General features: G+C 40.3%; 2 protein-coding genes across 2 annotated transcripts; both read right to left on the minus strand.

Moving 5' to 3' along the window:
- Nucleotides 1–4,369: 4,369 nt before the first annotated feature.
- Nucleotides 4,370–21,026, minus strand: LOC103043040 (chemerin-like receptor 1). The gene is made up of 2 exons (XM_049470214.1): nucleotides 20,806–21,026; nucleotides 4,370–5,918 (listed from the first exon to the last, which is right to left on the minus strand). Exon 2 carries the CDS (start codon nucleotides 5,902–5,904, stop codon nucleotides 4,825–4,827), a length of 1,080 nt encoding a protein of 359 aa, XP_049326171.1. The 5' UTR covers nucleotides 5,905–5,918; nucleotides 20,806–21,026; the 3' UTR covers nucleotides 4,370–4,824.
- LOC111191389 (chemerin-like receptor 1) lies at nucleotides 5,932–10,441 on the minus strand. The gene has a single exon (XM_022666269.2). The coding sequence runs from the start codon at nucleotides 9,933–9,935 to the stop codon at nucleotides 8,913–8,915; it is 1,023 nt and encodes a 340-aa protein (XP_022521990.1). The 5' UTR covers nucleotides 9,936–10,441; the 3' UTR covers nucleotides 5,932–8,912.

Below are 21,026 nucleotides of genomic sequence, written 5' to 3' on the forward strand. Positions count from 1 at the left end.
TGCTAATTGAACCTTCACACTCTGCTCTTACTGGTGCAATAATGTGCAATTAATGAAGATTGGCCACCAGGCTGCTCCAATTTAGTCATGAAACCTAAAATCCCACACTAAAATGATGACAGGTGTTTCAGTTTCATTGCCCAACCCCTGTTCACCAATCAAGCATTTACTGTATGTAACCAGTATTATTTCATATAGTTATGTAGTAAAAGAGAGCAGAAATTCAAGTGTTGCTCTTCTGTGCACGTATCTTCACAGTTTAAAGATCATTAGATTCAGATAAGAAGAAAAAGAAAAAAATCGGATGACCCAAATCAAGGATGATGAAATTGCTAAACGGAGGTGCAAAGTGAGCATGTGACTGTTAAAGGAGCATAGCCAATAAATGACGCACTTCTTGACCTTTAGAAATATTGTGAAACGTACGTTCCATAAGCAATAGTACATCTATGAGAGTCTATGACACATCTGCCCACTGAGAGTCAAAAAAAAATTACATCCATTTATTAGGATGAACAATTGAACACAAGAGTCAGCTTCCTCCTGAACTAGAGATGACCTTTTTATTAGAGACCTTAGTTTTAGTGTTTGATCAATCATGTAAATGTATTTTTTAAGCAACTGATACTGCTAATATTAATATACAGTAAGGAAAAGAAGTATTTAAACAAAAAACAAAATCCGGAAATCACAATGTATGATTTCTAAAAATAATTTATTTGTGTGTTACTGCTGCGAATAAGTATTTAAACACCTGTAAAAATCAATGCTAATATTTGGTACAGTAACCTTTGTTTGCATTTTTTGGCTGATATATCAGATTAAACTGCACGTAATCAGCAGTTTAGCTCAAATAAATGCACTATATTTGATAGCTGGGTTGGATTGAGACCGGATCACGTTTTCACCACAAGTGAATCGCTTCAAAGTTTGTTTGGGCTGGTTTTAGTCTGGTTGTTTTGATCTGCACCAGGGTGCAGAGTTTTTTATACCTGCTTATGTCACGCAGCCTTGTTCTCCTTCTTGTAGCTCTTGTATTTAAGGCATCGGTTTGTAAACCGCGAGGTAATGTCGACTCATGTTGCATACTAAGCATTATTTTCCTGTGTACTGTTTTTGCCTTCTCGTTACGACCCTGTTTTCGGATTATCCGTTTATGTCTTTTGTTTTGCCCTTTCTGGATTTGTTGTACGGTTGGACTGTTTCTCGGTTTCGAACTCAGACTGTTTGCCTGGTTATTCTGTTAGCAGTATCTGTTAGCTTGCCTGCTAATAAACCTGTTTGTACTTTTAACTCGGCTCGCGTCACTCCTCTCTACCTGGCGTTACAGCTCAATTGAAAAACATGCAAAAAAAAAAAAAAACATGAAGGGGAAAACCCTTTTTTTACACCACTGTAGGTACAGAAATGGTACATGTTGGTTAAATGCATAGTTGGAAACTAGACAGATGCTCCTCTCTTTCTGTGATTTAAGAGCTCCCCCACAAATTAGCCACACTTAGCTTCCCTTAATGACGAGGAGTAGTGATTTAATTATCGGCAGCACTGCCTCCCCATTCAGCGCAGTCTCTCTCGAGTGCAGAAAACTAGCCTGAAGCGGAGGATTTACTGTGAATAGCTTGGCAGAAAGGTGTCGCTTAGATGTTCTCGCTGTTCTGGGAGATTGAGAGAGAGCACTTTTTTTTTTGCAGACGGGTGGAATTAAGATTCTAAAAGAGTGCTGACATTTATCTGATCCAATAAAAACATAAATAAAAGGCCTAGCGATAAAAAGGTTTTTCCTTAGAGACATCCCTAACTGTTACTCATCAAAAAAAATCCCTTTTCTGGATCAACTGCCAAGGACCTGATGGCACACACTGTAAGACCGGCCAGATATGAGTTTCAGAATCCCAGTTGTAGAGGTTCCTAATGGTGTCCAGTAATAATCCATCCAATGCAGCTCCAATATTCTCACACAGTTCAGACAGCAGCAGTGTGTGGATGAACATTGTCCTATTGAAATAACACACCATATGGAGTGTGTGTTCAGAACAAGTAGGGCAACTGGTTGCAAAATCAAAATTTTAAAATGCATTTGTATTTCCTGACCTGTTCATGGCAAGTTGCATGACAGGATTTAACCCTTAGAACCCTACAGACGGATTTTCCGTCCAAATTCGCACCTTGTGTTCTCAGCTTAATTACTCAGGAATTCATTCACACATAAACATAATCCATATATGGTTAGAAAGGGCGGAGCTTACTCTTTCTAAAAATAGTGATCCCTCAAATCCCAGTGTGGTAAATCTCCTTCCCCAACCAGTATTATTTACCTTTAGTGCTTCAAACATATATATATATATATATATATATATATATATATATATATATATATATATATATATATATATAAGCACTAGATGTTTCAAACCAAATAATGTCAGTAAATATCAGACTAAAAAGTGTCCATAAAGAAAAAGTGTGAAACTTTTAATCACTGCTGCTGTATCTGATTCACTCACTGTACCACCAGCTCAACACTCAATAACACCTCATACACCACCACCATGCTAATCACTGCTAATCACTGCTGTATCTGATCCACTCACTGTACCACCAGCTCAACACACACTAACACCTCATTCACCACCACCATGCTAATCACTGCTAATCACTGCTGTATCTGATCCACTCACTGTACCACCAGCTCAACACTCACTAACACCTCATACACCACCACCATGCTAATCACTGCTAATCACTGCTGTATCTGATCCTCTCACTGTACCACCAGCTCAACACTCACTAACACCTCATACACCACCACCATGCTAATCACTGCTAATCACTGCTGTATCTGATCCTCTCACTGTACCACCAGCTCAACACACACTAACACCTCATACACCACCACCATGCTAATCACTGCTAATCACTGCTGTATCTGATCCACTCACTGTACCAGCTCAACACTCACTAACACCTCATACACCACCACCATGCTAATCACTGCTAATCACTGCTGTATCTGATCCTCTCACTGTACCACCAGCTCAACACACACCAACACCTCATACACCACCACCATGCTAATCACTACAGTACTGAGAATTATAATGACCCACCACAGATACAGAACTACAGTCTGTATCCTATATGATTAGTGGAGCTGAAAATAATATGTTATGGGTGCAGAAACAAGATATTTATAATATTGTGACTGGACTGTGTAATTTATTTTAAAAATTTATAGGCGAGAGTGAGTTATGGTATAATTTTATTTACATGGAAGTAAAATATTAAAATACAAATGCTAGACAATATTTTATTGAATGATTTCTCTATTCATAATGGGACACAACATATAAAAACTTAAGAAAATATAAAATGTTATGCTGTTGTATTGACTGCTCTGTGTTAATAATCAAAGGCAGTGAATAATAAGTATCAAAAATATGCAAAAAATACACCTGTTATGCCTCAATGCACTATTTACATTTACATTAACAAGATTTCAACAACAACAATGCAAATAATAGAATTCATAAACAGTAAATACTGATATAACTGTGGTAATGCGCAGATAATCTGAGAAAATAAAGAAAATACTTTATTTTGGAGCTCATGTGCGGCCAGAGCTGCATGATAATAACATTCCAACTGGTCCAACTTTCTTTAAACAGTTTAACTTGTGACAAGGTTAAAATAGATTTGAATTTTTCATTATAGTTCAATTTTATTTCTCCTCCAATTCAGGTAGTTTTAGTTAGTTTTAGAGTGGGTTTGCTAGTTTTTATTAGTTTTTACACATCAGATCAGAGAGATAAATCTGAGAAACATAAACAAACTTAAAAACTCTATAAACTCTACAGGTTTCACCATTTTTTACCAAAATTATTAACTATGGGTGAGCGTGCAACACCGTGCGCAGTAAAACTGCTCGAGTGAAAACAGAGCTTATTAATAAATTATTAGAAGTATATTGAATTACATTAAACTCAAAGTTCTTTTTCAAACATTTGATGAAAGCATAATATTAATGTATTTTTGATATATTTTAAGTAAGTACATAAATCTGTTTATTTACAGCACACTTAGGCCTTTCTCAATATGTTTTAAGTACAATTAAACATATTTGTTTTTCACCAGGGAACTTAGCAGGAAATCAAATGCAATTTTTCTGGAAAAATTGTTAAAACTTCTCATAAACACACTCCTAAACCTTGTGGAAAGTCTTCCCAGGAGAGTTAAAGCTGTTATAGCTGCAAAGGGAGGACCAATACCTTAATAAACACTATGGGTTAGGAATAATACGCCACTTAAGTTCATTAGGGAATATAGTATATTTTTTATATTTAACATTAAGCCAGCCATCACTTTTTTTAAAAAACTTCTTGTGATGTAGCATAACGTCACAATCAGCTGTAATTTAACTAGATCTTTAGCAATTGAACTGCTGCTGATAGCTGCAGCACTGCTGAGTAGCACTCGGAGGAAAGTGCAGCGACTCGGTTCTGATACATCAGCTCACAGATGCAGCCTTGTGCTGATCCACATCACCCTATGTGATGAGGGGAAAGAGAAAGCGCCATCTACTGTAAGTACCCACCCAGAGAGAGACCAAGGAGGCTCTCTCAGGGCTCCTGCAGCCGATGGCAAGTTGCATGATTGGCAGGATATGAACACTGATTCAAGCGCTGGACCAATAGGTGCCCTATTGCATTTTTTTATTGTTTTTCTTGCACTTTTGCAAGAATCTAAGCTACATACACTGAGAAAAGGTGCTTCTTTATTGCTGTTTTTTTGGGTTTAAAGTTGTATAATTTGATAGTCCGTAAAAATTCAAACAGTAGTTGAAAATCTTTTTTCTCCAGAGGTGGTGAAGGAGGTTGCTCGCATTGTGCTCCTGCCTTCCTCGTCGATTGCATTCTCAATCTTCGACAGAAGAGCAGAACACTTCCTCTTAAAGTCCTTCCCCATGAACGCATACAGAAACGGGTTCAGACAGCTGTTAGCGCTGGCTAAAGTGACGCCAATCACTTGTCCAACGTGAAGAAAACTTCCATCATATTTCTCATGGTTTAGTTCCATCAAAGCAACAATGTGAAAGGGTATCCAGCAGAGGAAGAAAGTAACGATCAGTGCCGTCATGATCTTGAAGGGCTTTTTGGTCTTCGCTGATTGGTTGATCTTCAGCTTTCTTATGATGACGACGTAACAGGCGATGATGATCAGGAAAGGCATCAAAAATCCAAAAACAAACCGGAACACCACTACTATGACATGGTCTTGGTCATGCTTATAATCATTGAAACAGGTTTTCGTTTGCTTTACGTAATCAGGCTGAACATCGCGGAAGGTGAATGATGGTGTGCTGATTCCTGCTGAGATGATCCAGACCAGCGAGACGATCACAGAGGCCTTTCTGATGGTGCGGCGGTTCTGCGCCCACACTGGAAATATAACAGCCACATAGCGGTCCACGCTGATGATGACCAGGAGGAAGATGCTGCTGAACATGTTGAGGAACATGATGAAGGAAATGAACTTGCACATGAAGAGTCCGAAGATCCAGTCGTCTTTGATTCTGTAGACCACAGTGAAGGGCAGGGAAAAGCAGAACAGGAAGTCGGACACAGCCAGACTCAGGTACCAGGTGGTGTTGACCGACTTCTTCAGCTTAAACCCAGCGATCCAGATCACCACAGCGTTTCCTGCAGAACCCAGGATGAAGATGATCACGAGGACTGTTGCCAAGAATATACAAGTTGCATCGCTGCAAGTTGGTGAATCTGCAGTTGTTGCTATGGGTTGGATGTCATAGTTGGGGTAGTAATAGTTTTCATATGCTTCAGTTGTATCTTCAGGTAGGATGCTATAGTTGGAGGGGTAATTGTCAGGATATGCTTTAGTTGAATTCATGATGCCTCTTGATCCTGTAAAGCAAGCAGAAAAAAGTGTTGCTTTAAAGAATTAGGAAAAGAATGACTAATTATTGCCACAAACTGCTGCATGCAATTATGTCCTTCTAAACTGCAAAGATTGTTGATTGATAGATATGCCTTCAAAGACATATAGTCGAGTTGATAGATTTTATAAGATACAGGTTCTGTTTGGGATCTGATGGTGGTCTGGTTCAATTATGGAGGCCTTGATACGCTAAATACGCTAAACAGCTCAGCAATATGTGCAGAAAACCCAGCAGATTTGACAGGGCTTCCAACTGGAATTTTTTTAGTAAAGTAATGCTGACCCACACACAGCAAGGTTTTTGGGCTAGCATGTATATCAGCTTCAGCAACCTACAAGTGTGCAGGATCTTAAGGTCCAGCTGCAACATTGGGGATGCCAAAGAAACCCTGTCTCAGTGCCCAACCATACAGTGGTAAAAAAAAGTTTGGGCACCCCTGATCATTTTCATGATTTCCTTTATAAATCATTGGTTGTTCAGATCAGCAATTTCAGTTAAATACAGGGGCGTCACCTGGCCTGGGCTTCCAGGGCTTCCGGGGCTTTAGCCCCGAATGAATTTCCTGTAGCCCAGAATCATTTCACTCAGCTCAGCTGTATTATTAATGAAGAGACAGGCCACTGACCGCTGTGTGAATTTAAAATCTCTTAACTCCAATCACAGAGCCAGTTCAAGGATAAAGTTCCACCTTTCAGGAGATACAGCCAATCAGCTTGCTGGTTTTGCAGCGCACGGTGGGCTAGTAGGGAAGCCCTAGCTAGCTTAGATAGATGTTCAAGGTTTAGGGAAAAATGCCTTAAAAATCATTAATAATCAGTTATAACACATACGTAGAAAGGGCAACAATGACCTGTTGTTTGCCAAATAGTGAACCCACAGCCGTCTATATTGTTGCCCTTTTGTGTATGTGTCATAGCTGATTATTAATGATTTTTAAGGCATTTACAACCTAATTAGTAACCATTAATAAACTAATTGTAAACCATTTATAAACCCTTTATAAAGGTAGTCTTATTTTAAAGTGGTACCGATATGTTTAACTGGAATTGCTGATCCCAACAACCAACGATTTATAAAGATTTATAAAAATCATGAAAATGATCAGGACTGCCCACACTTTTTCATACCTCTGTATCTCATCTTGTATCCAGGCTTGAGATGACTCAACAAGGCACTAGAGCCATGAGTGCTAAAAGTGAACACCCCACCAAATTATACCTGCTCTAAATTTAGTTTTTTTTTTGTGAGTGGATTTGAACAAAATGGGCAAGAAGTGTGTACTCAAGGAGGTGGTCATAATATTCTGACTGGACTGTGTGCATCCACACAATCACAAATGACACAAGGGCAAAGAAAGGGCAAACACCATTATGTGACACTTTAAGTGTTTATTGAATCCAAAGCAGTATAACATAAAAATATTACAGACATTTACAGAGTTACAAAAGTTGGAAAAGTTGTCAAACTGTGTTTTAAAGAGTTTAAACGTTTTTTTTTTTCAGTATATTTTTTAGTAAATCTATACTTTGAGGCTTTGTCACAAGTACATTTTACACTTCCTCTTTTAACTTCAGACTTCAGGCACAGAAGCATTTCTTTCAAATCTTAATTCCACCCCATTAATAAAACCTCAAAGCTGTGCTGAAATCTGTGTATTGTTCTAAATAGTAGTTTTTTTTACTGTTTTATTGTTTCTAAACAAAAATGTTGATTGTGATATATAATTTTACTGTCATGTATAATGTTTGGTGAAATTCTTTTCTAGGTCTTTTGGATCCTTTGGATCTAAAATTCTCAAATATTTAAAAGTATCGGCATCGATATTGACAATACTGGCCCTTAGTGCTGGGCGATATGGGAAAAATCATATATCACGATATGGAATTTTTTATATCACGATAACGATATATATATCACGATATACCACATTTATATAAATACATTTTAAATAAATTAACCAACACGAAAATGAGGGTATTCAATCTGTAAATTCAGTTCATTTTATTTTTGTCTTTTAATTATCGTTTTTATTAGTTTCAGTTAAGGAGAACTTTCACTTTCAGCTTTCGTTATTTCCTTCATTTTCATTAACAATAATACTTGGTTACTTTTGGTGATTATGGTGATTATCATACCATAGTAGGGGTGGGCGATATGGCTCTAAAATAATATTGCGATATTTCATGGTATTTTCACGATAGCGATACTTTTGGCGATATGACAAAACACAGAATTAGAAAAATTTTTTAGAATTTTAGTTTTGCATGCAATATGATATGGCTAACTGAGATATTAAAAAAAATATATATTATTTTATCAGATTTGTAACAGAAGTCAATGATCCAGAATGTCATGATATTAATAATATTAATAATGCACTCCATATATCTCCATATATCTAGGATTAAAGTAAAATAAATGATACTGGACTGATATAATCTGTCTCTAGTAGATATATAATAGGTAAAATAAGAACAGTGTGAATTTTTTTTTTGCTAAAAACGGCAAAAAAAGTAGCACTCTAATGTGATAATTAGGGGTGGGTGATATGTCACGATATTTCAGGGTATAATATGTTTCACGATATTAATTTATTTTGCCGTTATTATTGCGCACGATACGATATGGCACACCCCTACTGGCCCTGTATTTACTTGGTATCGGATCGATACCAAAATTCCCAGTATTGCCCACCTCTAATGGTCAGATCTATCCTACCTACTGTAAAATCAGCATGAATACTCAAGATGCATGGGCTGGATTATTAAAGCAAAAAAATGTCTGCCTTACACACTATTTCTGAATGTGCATCTTAATAAATATTTAGTCTTTTTATTCATATATTGTTATCTTCCATCCAAAAAGCATTTAAATTCAATTATAATTAAAGCAAAAGGTAGATCAAATAAATAAAATTTCAGCAGTGTATCAGCACGTGCAAGACATTGTCACAACTACTTCAAACAGTAGTTGAACATCTTCTTTCTCCAGAGGTGGTGATGGATCTCCCTCGCATTGTGCTCCAGCTTTCCTCCTCCTCAATGGCCGTCTCCATCTTCGACAGAAGAGCAGAACACTTCCTCTTAAAGTCCTTCCCCATGAACGCATACAGAAACGGGTTCAGACAGCTGTTAGCGCTGGCTAAAGTGACGCCAATCACTTGTCCAACGTGAAGGAAACTTTCATCATATTTCTCATGGTTTATTTCCATCAAAGCAACAATGTGAAAGGGTATCCAGCAGAGGAAGAAAGTAACGATCAGTGCCGTCATGATCTTGAAGGGCTTTTTGGTCTTCGCTGATTGGTTGATCTTCAGCTTTTTTCGTATTATGATGACGACGTAACAGGCGATGATGATCAGAAACGGAATCACAAATCCAAAAACAAACCGGAACACCACTACAGCGATATGGTTTTGATCATACACGTATTTATTATGACAGACTTGCGTCGGCTTCTTAAAATCAGGCTGGATGCCTTGGAAGATGAGTGACAGAGTGCTAAACACTGCTGAGATGATCCAGACCATGGTGACGATCCCATTGGCCTTTCTGATGGTGCGGCGGTTCTGCGCCCACACTGGAAACTTAACAACCGCACAGCGGTCCACACTGATGATGACCAGGAGGAAGATGCTGCTGAACATGTTGAGTAACATGATAAAGGACATGAACCTGCACATAAAAATGACAAAGATCCAGTTGTCTCTGACTTTTTGGACAACAGTGAAGGGCAGGGAAAAGCAGAACAGGAAGTCGGACACAGCCAGACTCAGGTACCAGGTGGTGTTGACCGACTTCTTCAGCTTAAACCCAGCGATCCAGATCACCACAGCGTTTCCAAGAGAACCGACGATGAAGATGATCACGAGAACTGTTGCCAAGGATATACAAGATGGATCGGTGCACGTTGGTGGAGCTGAACTGGGTACAGCGAGCTTGGTGTCGTTGCCAGATATAGTTTCTTCTTCGGTTGTTTTCATGATGCCTCTTGATTCCTATCATGCAAACAGGAACATACAGAGTGTAGCTGTGCTTACTTTAAACAAATATAAAATGATATGTAGTTACAGTATAAGAATGCAGACAAGAATGGAGTGAAATACATAAACAATGCATTAGTTCACAGTTCAATGAAATACATACATTGATAGTCCTAATGGGACATGGTGCTAGTATATCGTCCATTGTGCAGAAGCACAGAGAGACACAGACACAGGGAGTTAATTAACTCAAAACGTACCTTTATTAGGAAAAACGCCCTCCATCAACACCCAAAACAAAATTAAAGAAACATAGTATTGGCCCAATGTAGCTCAAGTGGCTTAATTCCTCTCACCATCAGCATATCTCTAGAGTAAAGGCTGATTCAGGGTCTTTATGCCGGTTCAACGCGAGCCAGCTGGGACAGACCGGGACTGCACGTCATGGTGTGGGGCAGACCTATCGTTCCTCTGCCTCCGCACTTCGCAATGTTTGTGTATATTGTATATATCTCAACACACCTTGTGTAGGGTGTATGATAGAGCTCATGTTGTTTCTTTTTTGTGGGCCAATTAGATCTAAGATAACGCAAATAAATGTCCAAGCATTAATAGCTTTATTAGCTTTATTTGTCTTTTTTTCATATTATATATACTAAACTCTGTGTTTAAAGTTGTCAGGTCTTAGCCCTGTCTCGTGTCTCTGTGTGTCTTCCCCACGTGACCTGTGCTCCCCTGTGTCTCCCGTCTTAGTAGATTTCCACCTGTGTCTCATTTGTAGCTCCGCCCCTTCCCCAGGTGTTTCCAATTCTAGAGTGTTTCTTGTTTCTTTAAATAGCCCTCGTCTACCACTTTGTCTCCGTCGGTCTTTGCACCTTCCCCTGTTGTTTTGTCTCTCCGTGTTCTTCCGTGTTTCATAGTCCTAGTCATTGCCCGTGTTTACCTCAGTTTATCTCTTGTGTATGTTTTCTAGTTTCTTGTTTATTTTCCTCGTTTCCCAGTCCTCTGCTTAGTGTTTTGTTTCTAGTATATTCCTTGTATATATATATCCCTGCCCTGTTTAGTTTTGGTTATTTCTTGGTTATTTTGGTAGTTTCCAGTTTCTTGTTTATTCCTTGTTTATGTTCTTAGCTTTGTTTGTTTCTTTGTTTATTTACTCCCTGTTTGTATATTTATATATATTTAGTACTTCTTGTTTGTTGAGTTTATGTTCACTAGTTCCTCTCGTTTGTTTTGGTTTACTTTAGTATTACGTGTTCTTTGTTATTTGTTTATCTTTGTTATTTATATATATACATATTTATTAAATTATTCGTTTCATCCCTACCTGCACTTGTGTCCGCCTCCTCGTCTCCCTGCCTGGGTCATCCGTGACAGAAAGACCGACCTTCATCATGGATGCAGCAGGTTCTGTGTGGACAGGCTCCAGGATGGCGATTCGCCGTACTCCAGGCGGGATCCCGGCGCAGGAAACCTCGAGGCCTCATGGACGCCGCAGGCCTCGGGGTAGGCGCTCTAAGGGGTCCCACCAGACGGAAAAAGAGGAAAAAGGATTTTCTTGGGGGGGCGATGAGGGTTGGTGTTATGAGCCTCGGTGCCTCCGAGTACCCGAGGCTCAAGGAGCGGGACCCGTGGGACTTTCTCGGGTGCGCTCCCAGCAGCTCCGAGGACGAAGAGGAGCTCTACCCTCCACCAGCCCGCACTCCGTTGCCGTTCCCCCCAGGGGCGGTGCTCTACCCGGCTCTCGGCCGCACAGCTCCAGAGGCCGTCCCGACTCCCGTCCGTTCCCCTGCGGCCAAGGCTCTCTTCTCACCGGCGGTTCCAGTGCTAGCTTCCCCGGTGGCTAAGGCGTTAGCTTCCCCAGCGCCTCCTAAGCTAGCTCCTCCCGCGGCCAAGACACTCTCCTCTCCAGCGGCAAAGGCGCACTCTGGGACTTCCGCGGCGTCTGTGAAACTGCGCTCCGTGACTATCGTGGTGGCAGCCGAACCGCGCTCCGAGACTTTCGCGATGGCAGTCGAACCGTGCTCCGTGTTCCCCGCGGTTGCTGCCGAGCCGCGCTACAGGACCTCCAACCCGGCGAGCCAGCCGCGAGCAGAGACTTTCCCCGCGCTTGACTCAGCCGGGGAGAGTGGAAATCCGGTCCGGGATTTTGCGGCAACCGCACTCTCAAGCCCTGCAGCTGCAGCGCTAGCTCCTCAGGTTGAGGAGCTGGCTTTCATGGCGGCTGCAGATCTGAATTCCGCCGCTGCAATCCAGCCTCTCTTTGGCGCTATCTCCGCGGCCACTCAGCCGCGCTCTGGAACTCTCTCCGCGCCGGACTTTACCGGCGGCCCCGCGCTTTCTGCCTCTACAGTCTCTGCCGGCGAAGCTGCAGCTCCGGTCCGGGTGTTTGTTCCACCCGCAGTCTCAAGCCCTGCTGCTGCTCCGCTGGATCTGCACACACCCAGCTCCGAAATTCTCTCAGCGGCCAAGCCCATCTCCGAGGTGTCTTCGGCTGCTGAGCCACGCCCCCGGACTCCTGCCGTGTCTGCAGAAGCTGCTCCAGCCTCCGTGTCTGCAGAAGCTGCTCCAGCCTCCGTGTCTGCAGAAGCTGCTCCAGCCTCCGTGTCTGCTGAAGCTGCTCAAGCCTCCGTGTCTGCTGAAGCTGCTGAAGCCTCCGTCTCTGCTGAAGCTGTTCAAGCTTCCGTGTCTGCAGAAGCTGCTCCAGCCTCCGTGTCTTCAGAAGCTGCTCCAGCCTCCGTGTCTGCAGAAGCTGCTCCAGCCTCCGTGTCTGCTGAAGCTGCTCAAGCCTCCGTGTCTGCTGAAGCTGCTCAAGCCTCCGTGTCTGCTGAAGCCTCCGTCTCTGCTGAAGCTGTTCAAGCCTCCGTGTCTGCAGAAGCTGCTCCAGCCTCCGTGTCTGCAGAAGCTGCTCCAGCCTCCGTGTCTGCAGAAGCTGCTCCAGCCTCCGTGTCTGCTGAAGCTGCTGAAGCCTCCGTCTCTGCTGAAGCTGTTCAAGCCTCCGTCTCTGCAGAAGCTGCTCCAGCCTCCGTCTCTGCAGAAGCTGTTCAAGCCTCCGTGTCTGCTCCAGCTGTTCAAGCCTCCGTGTCTGCTCCAGCTGTTCAAGCCTCCGTGTCTGCTCCAGCTGTTCAAGCCTCCGTGTCTGCTCCAGCTGTTCAAGCGCCAGCACCAGCTCCCGCTGCCAGAGTCGCCGCGCCGCCAGCACCAGCTCCCGCTGCTGCCAGAGTCGCCGCGCCGCCAGCACCAGCTCCCGCTGCCAGAGTCGCCGCGCCGCCAGCACCAGCTCCCGCTGCCAGAGTCGTCACGCCGCCAGCACCAGCTCCCGGAACTGTGTTTCGTCCCAGGTCCCATGTACCCAGGCAGGCACCGAGGTCCCCTGACTTTGTCCCCAGTACTGTGCCCAGGCTGGCTCCTTGGACTTCCCCTCAGACATTTGCCAGTCCTGGGCACCCACCTGTGTTTCTGGTCCCCATGTCTCTCCCTGTCTTGGTCCCTGTCTCTGTCTATGTCCCTGTACCTGTTTCTGTCTCTGTTCCTGTTCCAGTCACAGTGTTCGTGTCGGTCCCTGTTAATGTCCTCGTCCCTGTTCCCATGTCTAGTCCTGTCCAGTCTCCGTCTCCTGTCCAGTCTCCGTCTCCTGTCCAGTCTCACGTCCAGTCTCCGTCTCATGTCCAGTTCCCCGTCCAGTCTCCGTCTCATGTCCAGTTCCCCGTCCAGTCTCCTGTCCAGTCTCCGTCCACCGTCAAGTTCCCTGTCCAGTCTCCGTTCCCCATCCAGTCTCCGTCTCCTGTCCAGTTCCCCGTCCAGTCTCCCGTCCAGTCTCTGTCATCTGTCCTGTCTCCATTTCAGTCCCCGGTTTCGTCTCTTGTTTTCCCCGGCCTCTCCCCGCCGCCAGCCCCCGGGGTTCGTTTTTACGCGCCTCGGGAGCTGCGCGTTTAGGAGGAGGCTTCTGTCAGGTCTTAGCCCTGTCTCGTGTCTCTGTGTGTCTTCCCCACGTGACCTGTGCTCCCCTGTGTCTCCCGTCTTAGTAGATTTCCACCTGTGTCTCATTTGTAGCTCCGCCCCTTCCCCAGGTGTTTCCAATTCTAGAGTGTTTCTTGTTTCTTTAAATAGCCCTCGTCTACCACTTTGTCTCCGTCTGTCTTTGCACCTTCCCCTGTTGTTTTGTCTCTCCGTGTTCTTCCGTGTTTCATAGTCCTAGTCATTGCCCGTGTTTACCTCAGTTTATCTCTTGTGTATGTTTTCTAGTTTCTTGTTTATTTTCCTCGTTTCCCAGTCCTCTGCTTAGTGTTTTGTTTCTAGTATATTCCTTGTATATATATATCCCTGCCCTGTTTAGTTTTGGTTATTTCTTGGTTATTTTGGTAGTTTCCAGTTTCTTGTTTATTCCTTGTTTATGTTCTTAGCTTTGTTTGTTTCTTTGTTTATTTACTCCCTGTTTGTATATTTATATATATTTAGTACTTCTTGTTTGTTGAGTTTATGTTCACTAGTTCCTCTCGTTTGTTTTGGTTTACTTTAGTATTACGTGTTCTTTGTTATTTGTTTATCTTTGTTATTTATATATATATACATATTTATTAAATTATTCGTTTCATCCCTACCTGCACTTGTGTCCGCCTCCTCGTCTCCCTGCCTGGGTCATCCGTGACAAAAGTTTAGTATCCGTCCAACTTCTTACTTTTAAGACAAATTATCATAATTGCAGAAATTCCACTTTAGAAAATGTGATTAAGTAAAAGTTTTTGGCTTTAATTTAATAATTAAGTGAAACACATTTTATAATAAGGAACTATTTTGTATTATTTGTACATATCTTACGCCTAATTTTATAGTATTTTGAATGATTTGAGCTTTAAAAGGCTAAATTGCAGAAGAAATTGCAATGCCATGTTCTATGATGCGGCAACCTGTATATGTTGAGAGGTGCTATCTTGTAACATTCAAATCTAGAAGATTAAAAAACTCAAAGCTTTGTAGTAGAGAATGCTTGGTCCCTTAAAACTACAAAGTAGTAAACTTTTGCACTTTGTGCAACTCCAATTCCAAAAAAAATTGACGCTGTGTAAAACTGTGTAAAACAATAGATTGCTGATATTAGGCTTCCCTTTTTCACTGCATTAATTTTGCACAAAACCCACACATATCTCTTATCTGTCACTTCATTACAGATAGGATGAGTCATGCAGAAACATGAGTGCAAGTGTAGATAGAGGAAATATATGATAGAGGAGATATATGATAGTTTAACCGAGTACAAGGTGTTTTAAAAGTAAGGAAAAGCACATATAAACTTAATATACAGGATGTGGGTGAAAGGGTCATGTCTCCAATATGGCGGCTATTTTTACAGCTTTTTTTCACAGTTAAATGTGTGATACTTTTAAGTGTTAGAGAATTTCACAACTTATTTACAGTAAAAAACATGTCAGCTCATTTGTTTACTGCACCCATTACCAGTGCAGTTAACAGTTCAGTTAAAAAAACTTCTGAGAAACAGGTTCTTTTACCATTAAACCCAAAGCTGGAGGACCAAAAACCATTATGGATGGATCTCTAGGCTCACTATAACTAGGCTCACTATCAATAAAAGTCAAATTTTTGGTCTATTTTCACACATAATGCAACACAAGTAAGTAATAATAATAATAATAAATGGACCAAAAACAATAGGGCTTTGCACCTCCGGTGCAGGCTTCGCCTGCGCCTTCGGTGCTCGGGCCCTAACAAGAGTGTCAGCAGGTCTTCCCACTGAGTGGTGTCTAAGGCTAATGCTGCTTCAGCAATGCTAGCTAGGGTTAACAGCAGGCTACAGGCCAATAATACTCTACTCACCTCTGCACGGCAAAAGAGCTAGCACAACTTAGCACAACTATTAGGTAATGCTAATGCTGCTCCAGCAGTGCTAGCCGGGGTTAGCAGAAAGCTACAGGTCGATAATACCTCTGCATGATGAAAGAGTTAGTGCTTAATGCTGTAAGTAGGTAATCCTAATGCTACTTTATTAGTGCTAGCCGGGGTTAGCAGCCGGCTACAGCCCGATAATACTCACCTCCGGATGGAAAAGAGCTAGCGCTTAGTGTGGTTGGTGGCTAATTCTAATGCTGCTCCAGCAGTGCTAGCCTGGGTTAGCAGCAGTCTACAGGCTGATAATACTCACCTTTGAACAGTGAAAGAGCTAGTGCTTAGCACTGTTAGCAGGTAATGCTAAGGCTGCTCCAGAAGTGCTAGCAGGGGTTAGCACTTCTGTTTATTGGATTAAACACAGAAAAATATCATTTCTTTTTCACACACAAGAAAAAAAAATCAGTGGAAATCAATGTAGAATGATTTATATTAAAAGTAATTTTACAAAAATTTCAACACAATATCGGGAACAATGTTTAAATCAAACGTCCAAAAGCGTAAAACAAGCAGCAAGTGAAACATTTTTAAGCTGCATAAAAAATTGTGAATCTTTTTCAAGAAGTGAATGAACAGAATCACTGCATCAAAGTATTAAAGGAAATGACTTATATGACTAATTTAGCTTCTCTCCAAATTTAAAAGAAAGATATAATTTCACTCAAAACACAGAATATATGACTGTATGCTGTCCAATATAATTATATATATATTAATTTGATCATTTGTGCAGCTCTGTTCGATTACATGCTGTTTCCTCTTGATTTCCATGCAAGTATATATTAGGCTTCACACTTCCACTTTTTCTTTTTTTTAATTGTCTTTTTTGGGCATTTCTATTAGTCCATTCCTCACACATTTTAAATACAACATAAGGAACAACTGGAAGATTTACAAAAGCGACAAAAATAATAAATCTAGTCTCTTTTTTACATCAAGAAACTTGAATGCATTGCCAAATGGCAACTAGTCTATTTTCAAGTAATATCATGTAAAAAAGTATGGGAAGATTTAATTTAACTAAATTGTGATGAGAATTTCATATTCTCTGTTTAATGCTGGGTCTTCTTGACTTCCTCAAAAAAATATTTTTAGCTCCACACTTCCACTTTTATCTGAGTATATTTTTGACACAGTACCAGTACTTTCACTTACAGTAAATTCATTTTCTTACATAGAGTGCGCAGAAATCTGTGAATATTTTATTTTAATAGAGTTTTGCAAAAGTATTCATAGTACTTGAGCTTTTCACATTTTATCACATTGCACCACTAACTTACTTGTATTTTATTGAGATTTTAAGGGATAGACTAACACAAAAAATCACATAATTGGAGTGTAACGAAAATTATACAGGGTTTTCATCATTTTAATCAAATAAAAATCTGAAAAGTGTGATGTGCAAAAGTTTTCATCCCCTTTACTCTTAAATCACTAAATAAAATGCCTTTAGAAGTCACTGAATAAGTTAATAGAGTTAATTGAGCTGTGTGTAATTTAGTCTCAGTATAAATACAGCTGTTCTATCAAGGCTTCAGTGGTTTGTTATAGAAAACTAGTGAACAAACAGCATCATAAAGACCAGGACACAACTGCAAACCTACCAAGACATGGCCATGATCCACCCAAACTGACAGATCGAGCAAGGAGAGCCCTGATCAGAGAAGCAGCAGCCCAGAGGCCCATGGTCACTCTGGAGGAGCTGCAGAGATCCACAACTCAGGTGAGAGAATCAGAGGAGACCGAAGTTTAACGTTTTGGCCTAAATGTTAAGCGAAATGCGATACGCAAAGCTGGTACAGACATACCCCAAAAGACTTGCAGCTCTAATTGCGATGAAAGGTGGCTCTAATAAGTATTGATATTGGGGTCGGAATACTTTTGCACATCATACTTTTAAAATTTTTTTCATTTGATTTTGGAAATTTTGAAAAACATATAATTTTTGTTTTACTTCACAAATATGTGCGCTTCTTGTCTTTGTTTATCACTGGGTATTGGTAAATTGGTATATATTGGTATATCTCATAGACTGTATATAAAGATGGACGCTGTGTCGCGTTCCCATTCATTCAATGAAAATGAAGCCAAAATCTTCCGCCATTTTGACGATTCAGAAACCCGAGTCTGTAGAGCGCAGTAGAGACCAGAGGAGGGAGAAAGACTGAGGAGAGACAGCCTACTAATTTAAATAAACCCGCCCCTGAGGGCTGCCTCCACAGAGCTCACACAGTCTGCCGAGCGGAGCGGAGTCCAGTCGAGCCGAGCGGAGAACTTATCTGCAGCACGATACGATTAATATTTTCATAGTAACAGTGCAGTTCGTGCACGTTATGGATATTAACCGTGTACCCAGCCACATGATAGTTCTGTATGTAGCAAGTGGAAGTGAATAAAATAGAGCGAAAAAAATGAACGAATTCGGTGGGGATATAAAAATATGACAATATAAGCAGAGGTTACACTAGCTGCTGCATTTAAATAATGGAGGTAGAATTACAGTATATTAGAAAAAACCTATGGGGATGGGTGGAGTTACACAGCTTTCTGCAGCCGAACAGCAGGGGGCGCCCGACCTGTGGTGGCTTCACTTTTGAGAGACGATGCTCTGTCCAGCTATATACAGTCTATGGTATATCTCAATAAATTACTTTAATTATTTAAGTATGTGGTTGTAAGGTGACAAAATGTAAAAAAATAATAAATAAATTTAAGGGTTATGAAATGAATTTGCAGGACACTGTATCTGTCTGTTTGTGTGAGTTTGTAGTTTGTGCTTTCATCTTTACTGGGAAGAGATCTGAGCTTTCAGATCTTCTTTCAGACTTTCAGATTAGTAAAGCAACCTGAAGTCAGAATTTACTTTTTATATTTGCTCTAGTCTTCCTTGACTCTATACTGTAACAAAATGATGTAGTTTTTACAGCATTACTGTTGCATAATTAACAAACTCTTATTAACAAACTCTTATTCTCTTGTTGGAGAAAAAAAATGAAAAAGTTAAAAAGAGAAAACTGATAAAGACATGAACAGTCTATAATTTAAAGGGTAGGTTCATTTTAACAGTGAGGGATAGAACATCAAAAATAAATTCTAAAAAAAATCACATTGTATTAATTATATACTACATTTATTTGCATTTTTGCAGAGAGAAATAAGTATTTCATCTCAAACTATACCAACTATTTCAGAGTTCTGGCTTATACAGACCAATAATAAGCTCCTAATCAACTCATAACCTGCATTATTAAAGACAGCTTTCTTAAATTATCACCTGAAACATGGGCAAGACCTAAGAGCTTTCTAGGAATTTCAGGGACAAGATCACAGACCTGCACACGGCTGGAATGAGTAACAAAACCATAAGTAAGACGCTGGGTGAGAAGGAGACAACTGTTGGTGCAATTGTAAACAAAAGGAAGAAATACAAAATGAAATGTAAATCAACATAGATCTGACGCTCCATGCTAATTCTCACCTTGTGGGTTATTTTTGATCAGTCTAAAACTACACGGAGGGGATATGGTTAATGATCTCAAGGTAGGTGGGACCACACAGTCAAGCAAGAAAACCATTCGTAACACATTATGCAGTAATAGATTTAAATCCAGCATTCCCACAATGAAGTTTACCTGGATGTTGTTGAGATTCTGTGATTTAGAGAAGGTTTTGTGGTAAAATCAGACAAAAATTTGAGCTCTTTGTTTTTAACTTAACTTGCCGTGTTTGGAGGTAGAGAAATGCTGTATAGATGGAGCCATGTACCGTAAAATCCTTCCCTCCGCCAGGACATTAAAAATGGGTCATGTTTGGGTCTTCCAGCATGACAATTGCCCAAAACATACAGCCAAAGCAACAAAAGAGAGGCTCAAAAAGAAGCACGTTAAGGTTTATGGTCTTAATGTTCGCAAACCTCATTATCAACTACAAAACAAACCAAAGTAATTACGTCTTGTTTGCCAGAGGGATAAAATACTTCAAATACTTATTTCTCTCTGCAAAATGCAAATAAATGTATATTATTAATATATATAATTTTTTTGATATTCTATCTTTCACTTTTAAAATACCCCTAAAATTATAGACTGTTCATATCTTGCAAAACCAGCAATTTTCTTCACAATATTTGTATATGTGTATATATATATATATATATAAGTATACATATATATATATATATATTCAAGGGACTATTAATACTTTATCATTTATATATATATATATATATATAAATGATAAAGTATTAATAGTCCCTCGAAGAGGGGGGTTGTGGCGGGCAAAAAAAAAAGAGGGGGTTTTCAAGTTTAAATAAAAAATTACAACCTTTTTTTTATTTTATAAAAACTAACAGTTTGTTTTGTTCTATTTTAGTGCACTGAGCAAAATGTACAATTTAACCCCCCAAAAAAATTAAATAGTTTAAATGACTTGGCATGACCTGGATTAATTTTTTCATGTTGATTGAGCAATATATATATTTTTATTGCATCAGCATGAAACAAACTAAACTCACTGTGAAAGTTTGTTCATTGCGCAAGCTGAACCAACACGTTTTACAGTGTGTTCTTGTGACCAAAATAAAATACAGTGCTAAAAATAATGATCGTATTTATAAGACAAGGATTTTTCATTGTTTAAGACGTTTGGCAAGTGGTTTGTTAATTTTTGCACAAGCATTTTATGTTGTTAAACATTGTTTTGATATACATTTTATAAAATATTATTTCAACCAAAGCTATTCAATTCAATTAACTGAAACTGACAGGTAGCCACAGTCTTCCAGTTAAGGGTGATGGTTTGTAATGGTGTGAAGAAAATGTGATGCAACACACCCAAAAAAAAAGCCTTTGCATCACACAGCTGACTGTGTTGTATATATTTCTCACTATATTTGTTCTGTAGGATCTCTGCAGTTCATGCACCAAAATATCATTATAAAAAAAGTGTTATAAAATGAAAAGTGACTCACCTGCCAGCGGCTGCTGCTTCAGTGCTGCTGAGCTTGTAATTTCGCAGCTTGTGATTGGGGCAAACTTTTGCTATCAGTAAAAAGGGAGCTTCAGTTCCTCTCTCTGAATTTAGTTCTCACAATTTAAGAGCAAAACCACACTTTAACACACCCTCTCCGAGCTGCAGCGCCTCTGACGTCCTTCAGCTACAGGCCTCTGCGAATACACGCAGGGTTGCGGG

The sequence above is a fragment of the Astyanax mexicanus genome, chromosome 22, assembly GCF_023375975.1.
Source record: "Astyanax mexicanus isolate ESR-SI-001 chromosome 22, AstMex3_surface, whole genome shotgun sequence".
Taxonomy (NCBI): domain Eukaryota; kingdom Metazoa; phylum Chordata; class Actinopteri; order Characiformes; family Acestrorhamphidae; genus Astyanax; species Astyanax mexicanus.

Coding starts and splice junctions, on each gene's coding strand:
- LOC103043040 (XM_049470214.1), bottom strand. CDS start 5,904: ATGAATTCAACTAAAGCATATCCTGACAATTACCCCTCCAACTATAGC.
- LOC111191389 (XM_022666269.2), bottom strand. CDS start 9,935: ATGAAAACAACCGAAGAAGAAACTATATCTGGCAACGACACCAAGCTC.